At 36.4% G+C, this 12,196-nt stretch overlaps 1 protein-coding gene across 1 annotated transcript; it reads right to left on the reverse strand.

Annotated features, from left to right (window-relative positions):
• Window positions 1-1,194: 1,194 nt before the first annotated feature.
• Window positions 1,195-11,795, reverse strand: LOC106875321 (cytochrome b-c1 complex subunit 6, mitochondrial). Its single transcript, XM_014923408.3, has 4 exons — window positions 11,405-11,795; window positions 8,715-8,771; window positions 3,793-3,951; window positions 1,195-1,510 (listed from the first exon to the last, which is right to left on the reverse strand). The coding sequence occupies exons 1-4, from the start codon at window positions 11,435-11,437 to the stop codon at window positions 1,478-1,480; spliced, it is 282 nt and encodes a 93-aa protein (XP_014778894.1). The 5' UTR covers window positions 11,438-11,795; the 3' UTR covers window positions 1,195-1,477.
• Between the last annotated feature and the right edge of the window lie 401 nt (window positions 11,796-12,196).

Raw genomic sequence — 12,196 nt, forward strand, 5'->3', positions numbered from 1 at the left:
GCTAAGCTGACAAAGGGGAACTTTGTAACAGATGCGGAAGAATAGGTCATAGTAAAAGCATGCTTGAAATGAATCCTTTCAAACAACTGGAAGGCTCCCGAGAAGTAGTTGACAGTTTGTTGCCAAGGAAACCTAATTAGTAGTGGAGGGAATAGTTCTGGAAACAGAAGCCAGGGTAAGGAGGAGGAGGAAGAAGTTCAGGGAGTTATTACTTCTGCTGGCAACAAGTAAATGTTTTTGACGTTCTTTCTTCTAGTAAAAGGGTAGATTGCATGATGCTTGTGTACATAGTATAACAATGCATAGTAATGAAACATGGGCATTGAATGCAATGACTGGAAAGAAATGAGATGAGCATGTCCCACAGAAAGTGTAATGTTAGTATGCATGTATAATGCACAAATGTGCTGAGAAAAATAGAACTAGATGCAAGAGGAATTAGATGCAGTGAACAAGAGAAAAGACTGAGCTGGTACAAGCATGTGATGTGTATTGAAGATGACAGTTGGGTAAAGAAGTAGTGGAGGCGCAATGGCCCAGCGGTTAGGGCAGCGGACTCGCGGTCATACGATCGTGGTTTCGATTCCCAGACCGGGTGTTGTGAGTGTTTATTGAGTGAAAACACCTAAAAGCTCCACGAGGCTCCGGCAGGGGATGGTGGTGAACCCTGCTGTACTCTTTCACCACAACTTTCTCTCACTCATACTTCCTGTTTCTGTTGTGCCTGTAATTCAAAGGGTCAGCCTTGTCACACTGTGTCACGCTGAATATCCTGGAGAACTACGTTACGGGTACGCGTGTCTGTAGGAGTACTCATCCACTTGCACGTTAATTTCACGAGCAGGCTGTTCTGTTGATCGGATCAACTGGAACCCTTGACGTCGTAAGCGACGGAGTGCCAACACACAAAGAAGTAGTAAGTGATCCAAATGGAAGGAGCCTGCAAAGGCAGAAGACTGAAGGAGATGAAAGGCTGAAGTGGTTAAAAGTTTCAGAAAGTTAAAGACGACAAAGGATCACAGCAAATGAGGAAATGCTGTATCAGAGAAAATCCATACAAATCATGCAAACGTAGAAAAATGAAAAATAGACATACAAATGATGATGATGATGATGATGATGATGATGATGGAAGATAAAAAAAAAATGGTTAAAATAGATGAATTCATAACCTGAAGCATACCAACTAATTCAAACATTAAAATCATTGTATTGCTGAATACAACAAGTTAGGATGAATAGCAGATGTAGTTCAACACATGACTATTACAGATTTCTTTTCACAAACAACAAAGTTAAAAATTTACCAGCCATTAATTAATATCTTAAACATTCCAGCCATAAAAAAAAATACTCTTCTTCATATGATCAAGTCAATGAAACAAAATTTATTTTAGACATGAAGAATTTACAAAAAAAATTGTCTGTTGATCTAAATAAATTTACAGCTTTGTAAAAGCCTCTACGAACTCCTTCATTATTTCAACTTCGAAAACAATGTTTTTGCTGCCTGGAAACAAAGAAGGAAAAAAAAATTGAATAAATAACAGCACATTAATAGAGATAACAAAAATTGTAAATATATCACAATTATTACCATTAGTAAGAAGTTTGCTATTATACATTTAACATATAATCTTTACATTCATCTAACTTATCATATTCATGTTGAAATACACTGCCTTTTGTCTCAATTAATTTTGAAAATAATGAAGTATTCACTAATATAACAGTGTCATTATTGAGCTGGGGCTTAGAACAAATTAACAGAGAATTTTGATGGAAAATGTTAATTTGAATTACTTTAACCATTTAGCATTCAGATTACAACCAAATGTAAGGTGTATTTATTCACGTTTTATCATGTAGCTTAGAGATTTTGAAGATAATTGGTTATTTCCAGAATGACATTATAGGATAGGTGCAAGAGGCTGGACCAGACCAGTTTGAACAAAAAACAAGTAGAATATTTTGTACTGAATATGGCCAGTTTAAATACTAAAGGGCTAAATCAGGAAGCTTATATCATAAAACTTGGGGCAGTCCTGAGTGGGTTGGTATCAAAAGAGTTAACTTTGTATCAATTCTGACAGGGCAGACCTATGTTGAAAGGCACTCAAGCTATAACCCATAGCATTTCTATAGGATTATCTAAGTCTACAGTTATCTAGTTATGATGTTAGTGTTTGACTGATGGGAAACATAGTGTGCATTTCTTTTATATAAACAACAGTGCAACAGTGTTGTTGGTTGCAGGTATCCAATGGTTCCCTTACTGGTTCACTACATTTTTCATGATAAGGGAGAGAGAGAAGTGTTTGTGTAATTCAGTGCAGATCTTTTATTTTGGCACAAGGCCAGCAATTTTGAGGAATGGGGAAATTGATTACATCAACCTCAGTGCTCAACTAGTACATATTTCATCAGCTCGCAAAAGAATGTAAGGCAAATTCAACCTCAGCAGAATTTGAACTCAGAACATAAAGACAGATGAAATGCAGCTAAGTATTTTGTCCATTGTGCTAACGATTTTGTCAGATTGTCACCTTAATGATAATAACAAATATCAAAACATACATGAACATAGAACTTCACTCAAAATAGCTGGCTGTTGTGGAGGACACCCCCCAGTGAGAGAAGTAGGCTGTTCCACTACAAATAAATCGCACCCTGTCGGTTACGATGACATGGGTCCCAGCTGATACAATCCACAGAACAGCTTGCTCATGAAATTAACATGCAAGTGACTGAGCAATCCACAGACACGTGTACCTCTAACGTAGTTCTCACACCTCCCGGTCACTTGTCATTTCCTCAGTGAGGCCCAGCATCCAAAGATCCTTTCTCACCACTTCATCCCACATCTTCCATAGGTTCCCTTCACAATTAGAGCTCAGCACTTATAATAATATGCTAATATATCTAAATCTTGTATATTGGGAGGGGCATTATGCCAATGATAATAAACACATGCACTGTTTCAATTTCACTCCATTATTGTCAGTCAACTGGTTGGTTATCTATGCAACTAACTAATTGATTGTTTGTTTAACCTGTTGGTTAAACAATCGATCAGTTGTTTGTCAAAGCCATTTCAATGTCATTTGCAACCTCATCAATGACACACACTCTTTCTTTAGGTCTACTTCAAGTTTATCTGAGAATTATTCCTACAACATCTATGTTTGTCAGGGTGTAGAGGCGTGGAATACAAAAACGAAATACAGCTAAAAGTTTTATTATTCCTACAACAAAACTGATTTGTGATACACATCCAAAGTTACAAATCTGGAGGAAGGGTACAGCTTAACCAATTCCCTTCTTGATTGATACTTATTTTAATTGTCCCAAGAAGATTAAAAATAAGGCTGTCTTCAGTGGGATTTGAACTCAAGATGTAAAGGGACATAACTAAATAGTGCAAGGTAATATTTTCCAGCACTTTACCAATAGAGCTAATTCAACAACTCTGGTTGTTGAATAAGCAAAATGAGGTAATGAAGAACCAAGGAAACTCCAGGAGTCGGTTGCCCCACTAGATGGAGAAGCCAAATCTCCCTCAAATTACACCCTACTTACAGAAAAGCAAATTGGGAAGGATACATTGGAAAATAGGGTTTAGGATATAAACTAGCTAAACAAAGAGAGAAAAATAAAAAAACGAGAATATGAATAATCACAGATTACAAATCAAAGATATGGTCTCTTCAATCAAGGTTGTTCTGAGACTAAACAAAAACAACAACACTAACGAATCTGCAACAAGGAGTATAAAGATAATGTCCTACTTACACAATAATCAACACAATGAAATAAATCCATTATTTCTTCAGTACAGTCTTCAGATGTTTTAGTGCGAGAATTCACACGATCATTACAAGTATCTAACTTCTCCTGATACTTTGAACAATTATCCTCTCGACATTTAGCACGCAAATGGTCGTGGATATCCTGAAAGCAGACAATTAATTCATGAAACTAACAAATGTTGACGAAGGGAAGTAAATAAACTATGACTAATATATGCTCATACATGTGTGGGTGTGTATGTATGTGTGTGTGTGTGTGTATGTATATATATATATATATATATATATATATATATATATATATCATCATCATCGTTTAACGTCCGCTTTCCATGCTAGCATGGGTTGGACGACTTGACTGAGGACTGGTGAAACCGGATGGCAACACCAGGCTCCAATCTAAATTTGGCAGAGTTTCTACAGCTGGATGCCCTTCCTAACGCTAAATAGTACCACTGGACTGGCCCTTGTGCAGGTGGCACATAAAATTTGAACGTGGCCGTTGCCAATACCTCCTAACTGGCCTTCGTGCCGGTGGCATGTAAAAGCACCCACTACACTCTCGGAGTGGTTGACGTTAGGAAGGGCATCCTGCTGTAGAAACTCTGCCAAATCAGATTGGAGTCTGGTGTAGCCATCTGGTTCACCAGTCCTCAGTCAAACCGTCCAACCCATGCTAGCATGGAAAGCAGACATTAAACGATGAAGAAATATATATATATATATATATATATATATATATATATATATATATATATATATATATAGGGAGAATTCACAAAAAAACAAGACAAAGACAAGTGGTGTAGACAACAAACAGATGTATTAGTTTAACACTCAGGAAATGAAAAGTCTTTAACGTTTCAAGCCTACGCTCTTCAACAGAAAAGAACACAGAAAGAAACAAGGAGAGAAAATAAAGAATGTGTAGTGGTTAGTGATCTATCATAGCGAATATATATATATCTTAAAAGGAGTTTAGAGGGACATACTATCTGGCTGGATACCATGGTAGCTCTCAGTTATATTCCGGGTAACAGCTAACGACATCAAATAGTATTTAACATCTATGACTACCAGGAGTTGTCACTCAGGTGTAAATTGTTCTGATGGGAAATTCTGTGTTGACTTCACTGGATTTTGAGAATGTGTCAGTCTCCATATTCTCTATCATTATATATATGGTTTCAGACTAAATTTGAATACATTTTGTCTCCTTTTTTTTTTCTTTTTCAGGAACAGCTTGATGTACTGGTGAACAGTCAACAGCATTGGAGAGCATAAAGACTAAAGTTGTAGATGAGAAGCATTTAGCTGACATGGAGGATTGAAAGCCTTCTGAACACTGAGGGTTACCCAGATCAGGATGATTTGTGCCAGGTATCAAAACGCCAACATAATGACTGCTGCTCAATGTTCTGTGAACACTGTAAAGGCTGTAAGACGTGACACGGACATCATGAAAACCAAGTTCACCCAAACTGTGTTGGTCTTTAGGTGTTCTCCAGTGAGGGTGACGTTATGCCACCCAGCATCATTGAACCGGGCTTTAGGCTCAATTCAGACAACTATGTGAAGCTGTTGAAGACTGTGGTCAAACAGTGACTAAGAGAAAGTTGTTGCTGGAAGGTCATATGTGTGGCAACAGGACTGGGCATCTTGCCAAATCTCAGGAAAGAGTCAGAGTGGTTGTTTAAGAATTTCCAATTTCTGGCCTCCTAATTCCCCCGGTTGTAATCCCATAGATTACTATGTGTGGAGAGTAGTTGAGAAAGACACCAACTGCTATGTCTGCAATGCCAAGGTCGAGCTGGTGGCCAAGCTTGGAGACATCAAATGAGAGTGCAAGCTCGTCTGATAAAAAAAATTCATCTGAAAATGAAACGTCTTCTCAAAAAAAAAGTCGCCAGGAAAGGGATTAATAGCCGTATGATGATGATGTAACCATATGTCTCCTGTATAGCAAGACACATGCTTGTCTCTCTGTAAGTTCTCAACTCTTGTATAAAACCACTGCCGTCTCTACAACACCACTACTCAGTGAAAGTGTTCTTTTATTTGAGTTGTGTTATTTGGCAATCTCGCTAGTATCATTGTCACAGAAAAAAAGATACTCAGTACATTCAGTAGAGTTACTGGCACTAGGAAGAGCATCTAGCCATAGAAATCATGCCAAAACAGACATGGGAGCTCAACACTATCCTCCGAAAACTTTAGATCCTATTAAGCCATCTGGCCAACATGAAAAATAGGTGCTTGATAATGATCATGATGATGATGTAAGGCAGTGAATTGGCGGAGTTATTAGTAAGTCTGGACAACCTTCCTTGTAGTATTTCTTCCAGCTCACTACATTCCAAGTTCAAATTTCATTGAGATTGAATTTGTTTTTCCATTGCCCATAGGTGGATAAAATAAAGTACCAGTCAAGATTTCACATTTTAAAAGAAAAATTAGAAGTGGAGAACAATCAGTTATATTATAACCAGAGCTTGCAGTTAATTAACAGGTATTTGTATTTTATCAACTCTGGAAGGATGAATAGTAGTCAACATTAAGACGATGTGAAGTCAGACTGCAAAGGGACATAACTAAAGGCTTTCTCTTTAGCTACTGACAATTAACTGCCTTGGACGTGAGTAATTAGGAATATATATTGGCACAGACATGTCTGTAGGAGTTAAGAAGTTTGCTTTTCAATCACATGGTTTCAGGTTCAGTTCTACTGTATCTTCTACTATAAACTGAAAGAAATCTCTATATATATATATGTGTGTGTGCATATATATATGTATGTGTGTATTCCTTGGCTGTCGCCGAGCAAACACACGAACCATTTCGTCCCTACTTTCAAGTTCATGCCTCACAGCGTTCATACACAAACAATTTTTCTCGTCTGGCCGTAAAGCCTTTTCTGTTTGTTTTCCTGTCTTGTTTTTTGTCTGCCACGACATTCCTCCATGGCAAGATTTAATTTGTGTATACAAATTTAATTTGCGGTCCATGGGAAGAGCTGTTTTAACGATGCGTTCTGCCTAGCTCTTCGAAACGCCGGTGTTAAAACGGAGGTAGCTGATGAAGTAGAATGTTCTCTATGTGGCTTGTGTGTTTTCTCGTCTCTGTTTTGTTTGCAATATCCTGTACCCAGATATGCACCTATACATACAGGTGGATGTCGGTATGCATATACTCATTTACTATTTGTTTTTATATATATATATATATATATATATATATATATATATATATATATATGTGTGTGTGTGTGTGTGTGTGTGTGTGTGCATATATCATCATCATCATCGTTTAACGTCCGCTTTCCATGCTAGCATGGGTTGGACGATTTGACTGAGGACTGGTGAAACCGGATGGCAACACCAGGCTCCAGTCTGATTTGGCAGAGTTTCTACAGCTGGATGCCCTTCCTAACGCCAACCACTCAGAGAGTGTAGTGGGTGCTTTTACGTGTCACCTGCACGAAAACGGCCACGCTCGAAATGGTGTCTTTTATGTGCCACCCGCACAAGCCAGTCCAGGGGCACTGGCAACGATCTCGCTCGAAAATCCTACAGGAGCCAGTCAGGCGGTACTGGCAACGGCCACGCTCAAAATGGTGCATCTCATGTGCCACCCGCACAAGAACCAGTCCAGGGGCACTGGCAACGATCTTACTTGGCTTGCCGGGTCTTCTCACGCACAGCCCATTTCCAAAGGTCTCGGTCCGTAGTCATCGCCTCGGTGAGGCCCAATGTACGAAGGTCTTGCCTCACCACCTCAGCCCAGGTCTTCCTGGGCCTACCTCTTCCACGGGTTCCCTCAACTGTTAGGGTGTGGCACTTTTTCACGCAGCTATCCTCCTCCATTCTCACCACATGTCCATACCAGCGCAATCGTCTCTCTTGCACGCCACAACTGATGCTTCTAATGTTCAGCTTTTCTCTCAAGATACTTACACTCTGACGGGTATTCACATTGACATATATATATGTGTGTGTGTGTGTGTGTGCGTGTGTATATATATATATATGTATGTATATATATTACATCCGCACACAGATATGTATGTGTGTGTGTGTGTGTGTATTTCATTAAATAGACGAGTCTCATTGTTTTGAATTAATCATGCATTATCTTGTAGAATTGAGATTTCAATGATGTGATTATATATTTTTAGAATGATATTGTAGAGTAGGTGTAAGAGACATGATCTGGCTGGCTTGAATGTAAAACAAGCAGGATATTTTTGGCAAGATACACTAAACGGTTAACAAGAAATCTGATTTTAGGCGATAAAAACAAATACTAAAATAAAAACATTGAAAGTGAAGTGTATGAATTGTCACCATCAAATAATTCATAATAATAATAATAATGGTTTCAAATTGTGCCACAAGGGCAGCAATTTTGAGAGAGGGGACGAGTCGATTACATGGAGCCCAGTTTTCAACTGGTACTTATTTTATCGACCCCAAACGGATGAGAGGGAAAGTCAGCCTTGGTGGAATTTGAACTCAGAACATAAAGACATTTTTCCCAGCATGCTAACAATTCTGTCAGTTCACTACCTTAATAATAATAATAATCCTTTCTACTATAAGCACAAGGCCTGGATTTTGTGGGGAGAAGGACAGCCAATCACATCGACCCCAGTACTCAACTGGTACTCAAATTATTGACACCCAAAAGATGACAGGCAAAGTTGACCTTAGTGGAATTTGAACTCAGAACATAACAGCAGACAAAATACGGCTAAGCATTTCACCCAGCATACTAATGATTCTGCCAGCTTACCACCTTCATAATAATAATAATAATAGTTGATGTTGTAATTATAATTAAAATTACAGAAAATGTATATTGTTTTCTCCTCCTCCCATTTTCTAATTAAAATGAAAACAGTCTTACTTCTAATTCTTCTTCCTCTTCTTCTTCTTCTTCAGCTTCTGGTTCTTCCTCTGGCTCCTGAAACGAAGTATATACATACATATTATACCTACAGTTATATATATACATTTTTACATAAATATTTAAATACAAACAATTCTATACAAATATCAACCCATGCCAGCATAGAAAGTGGATGTTAAATGACAATGATGATGATATATCTTTCATATTTTTTTTCCATGCTTCAGTTGTTAGACTGTGGCCATGGTGGAGCACTGTCTTTTAACCAGTTGTCAAGCAGTGGTGGAGGAGAGACACAATCCACCCCATTCTACACACTACCACACACACACACACATACAGATGTTCATCCTGGTGCCAAAACTCACTTGTTTTCAAGCAAAATAATATTTCCCCAAGGCCAGATATGTTTTACATGGAAAATTAAAAATGCATGACATTACTATGATGATATCACTCGACTACAATCATTATAGGATGTGAAAGCAAAGAAATGCACATGATAGAAACTGAAAAAAAAAAAAGCCTATGTACCAAATCAGTACTATAACGGAAGACACTGGTGCTTGTACCCTTGGTGGTAACAGTGGTCCTTAACTGGCCCTATTTGGAGGTTTTCCTGTATCAGGAGGACTGCACCATAAATTTGTACACATATTTTGAATACTACTATGTACAGTTTTATCTCATTTTCACCTCCTATCCCTGTCTTCTGCTCAGCTTTTATGCAACACCCCCACCCCTCATACACACACACACACAAATTGTAAACTGTCCTTGTAATGTTTCCATCATCTAATGCTCCTTTGGCAAATAAAAGAAATCATTATCATTCTTGTTGTTGTTAAGCGTCGGTTTGTTTTTCTAGTAATCCTTCTCCTATTAAGATATTTTATAGCACAACCAATTTGTAATGTTTATAAAAGTGTGGCAATATGATTATTGTAAGTGTGGCAATATGATTATTATATTATTGCTGCTATTAAAAATGTTCAATCTTTTAATACATGGAAATGAAAATAACTTACGAGTTATCAAACAGTTTATTTAATTTTAATAAGTGTCTTTGTTAAGCATTTACATATTCGTTCCGCTTACTCAGGATACCCAAGTCTATTTTTGTATTTTCCTGGATTGTTTTCGTTTCATAATTAGTTCTGCAGATATATATATACCTAAACTCAAAGTTAGCCGGAGATTTTTATAATACAACACACAGGTTAGTTTTGAGTTTATGTAGATTGAATTATTTGGCCGAACTGTTAAACGTTTTCTTTTGCATGTAGAGAACGGAAGTGCTTGATAAAGAAATCAGTTATCTTTTCAGTATTATCTTCGATACTGAGGTAGATGACAATGAATGAATGGGACCCGTATTCGCCAATACTGCCCCACTTCCGGTAAACGAATAAACAAAAAAACAAATAAGGTTTGCAAAATTATATGTTCGTTATCTGTAAGGAACTGATCTCTAGTGTCGCTCGACCTGCTAGAAATAGCAGTCAAACCTCTCTCTAATCACATTCCACGTTGTTCTAGATTAAATTTAAAAAATACTGAGGTCACGGCTGGAATGCCTTTGACCACAGCTTTGCTCAATCAAGCATGGAGCTTAGACTAAACAACCTTTGAGTTTACAGTAAACACCTGTACTAACTAGATTTCGTTTAGTAAAGAAAAGAAAATTACTATTTTATAAAATGACATTTAATAATATTTATTTCTGTTGTGAAACAGATAAGGCTAGATTTACTTAAAAAAAAATATTCGAGGAGTTTATGAACTACCTTTGAAAGAAAGAAAAAGGACACTGCTTTCGATATACGGTGAAATAATGAAAGAAAATACCATAAACAAATCAAAGAGATATTTTGGAAGAAATATAGAAAGCATATAGTTAAATAAATATTTAGAAATGTTTAAAGTAAAGTAGAGAAATCAGGTAAAATTTCAAAGTTATAAGATTATTTAAGACAAGTGTTTGATCAAGGTCAGAATGTCATCGACTGTAAAGAGTCTATTTTGATACCAATTATTGGAAATGTGTTTAGAAAATAAAATTATAAATTAACGACAAATTTTAGTAATTTTCAAATAACAATACCTTTATTGTGTATTTTAATACTATTATATGAACAGGAGAGATTTATAACAATGCGAGCGAGACTTTATTATCTGATAGACTATTGTTTAAATAGTTTGTGGAATGATGAGGATTGTGGCGATTCATATAAACACCAAATAAATATACATCTATATATATATATATATATATATATATAGCTAATGTGAACATTTAAACACAAAAACATCGAATAACTATATATTTTCAAGAAATATGAGAGAATTCAATGTCTATATTTTATTAAATAAAGAAGGGAAAAGAGTTAAATGGGAGTGGGTGTCCTCAGATGAGAAAATAAAAAAAGAACGATTTTTTTTCTCGTATGATATTGTTTACTCGGTATTTATTTCGTTTTAAGATTGTAAACATTGTTATATAGTGAGGCAAACGTAGTTAATATGATATATTAATGTCTGATTACCTTAAAACGAACAAATAAACAAGCTTTCGAAAGAAGATTAGGTAGGACTATAAGCTTAGTGGCTGAAAATACATTTTATGATTTTTACCATGTACATAATAATACAAAAGAGATGTATTGGAAATGTGTTATTTTACTTACATCTGAAGCATGAATTGTGTCTAGAACTTTCATGGTTAGTTCCTTTTCTTTGAGAAATAAAGTATTTCAAGAAGACAGCCAAATCGTTCGACCTTGGAAGGCGAAGAAACAACACCGGAAGTTTAAGGGAGGTAATTACGCACAAACTTCTGTGATTTGGTTCAGCATCGAATTTTTTTTTATTTAGTTTTTCTTTCTTATTTTCACTGTTTTTATCTTTGTGTTTAGTTCTTCTCCAATATTTCTTAATTATTATGCTTAAAAAATTAAAAAATAAACGTTCTTTCCGTTTTTGTATTTTGAACATCTGTGATTCAGAAGAAGACAAAATAAAGCTTAATTTTAATTATATCTTTTTAAGTCTAATTTCGTTTATTTTTGTGGGGGAACGGGAGAGAAAATCAGAAACTGACTGGAGTTAGGTATTTATAATTGCAGTATTTTCTTCATCTCACCCACACACACATGTATGTAGATAGACAGATAGAAATGCTGCCAAATGTGTAAGAAGTTCTCTTCCTAACCATGAAGTCTTGGGTTCGATCATAGTGAGCAGTATGGTGAGTATATGTCATTTTATATAGCTTTGGCCTGATTCATACCTTGTGAAAGAAACTGAGTTGGTGAAAATTGTACAGAAGCCCCTCGGATGAATTTTACCTGTATTTCAAAAAAGTGCAGCCTTGTCACACGTTGTATTACGCTTGTTCTGCCTGATAATTAATTTAAGGTTATACGGATTTATGGAATATTCAGCCACTTATACTTTAATTCAAGAGTAGATAATTCAGA

This window comes from Octopus bimaculoides, chromosome 9 (assembly GCF_046866305.1).
Source record: "Octopus bimaculoides isolate indiv1 chromosome 9, ASM4686630v1, whole genome shotgun sequence".
In the NCBI taxonomy this organism is placed as follows: domain Eukaryota; kingdom Metazoa; phylum Mollusca; class Cephalopoda; order Octopoda; family Octopodidae; genus Octopus; species Octopus bimaculoides.

Bases quoted from the DNA above. Each gene is read 5' to 3' on its own strand.
- LOC106875321 (XM_014923408.3), bottom strand. From the start codon at position 11,437: ATGAAAGTTCTAGACACAATTCATGCTTCAGAT. The intron at 3,952-8,714 runs GTAAGACTGTTT...GTCTGCTTTCAG, and splicing joins AAGAGGAAGAAGAATTAGAA to GATATCCACGACCATTTGCG. The intron at 1,511-3,792 runs GTAAGTAGGACA...CTTTGTTTCCAG, and splicing joins TTCATTGTGTTGATTATTGT to GCAGCAAAAACATTGTTTTC.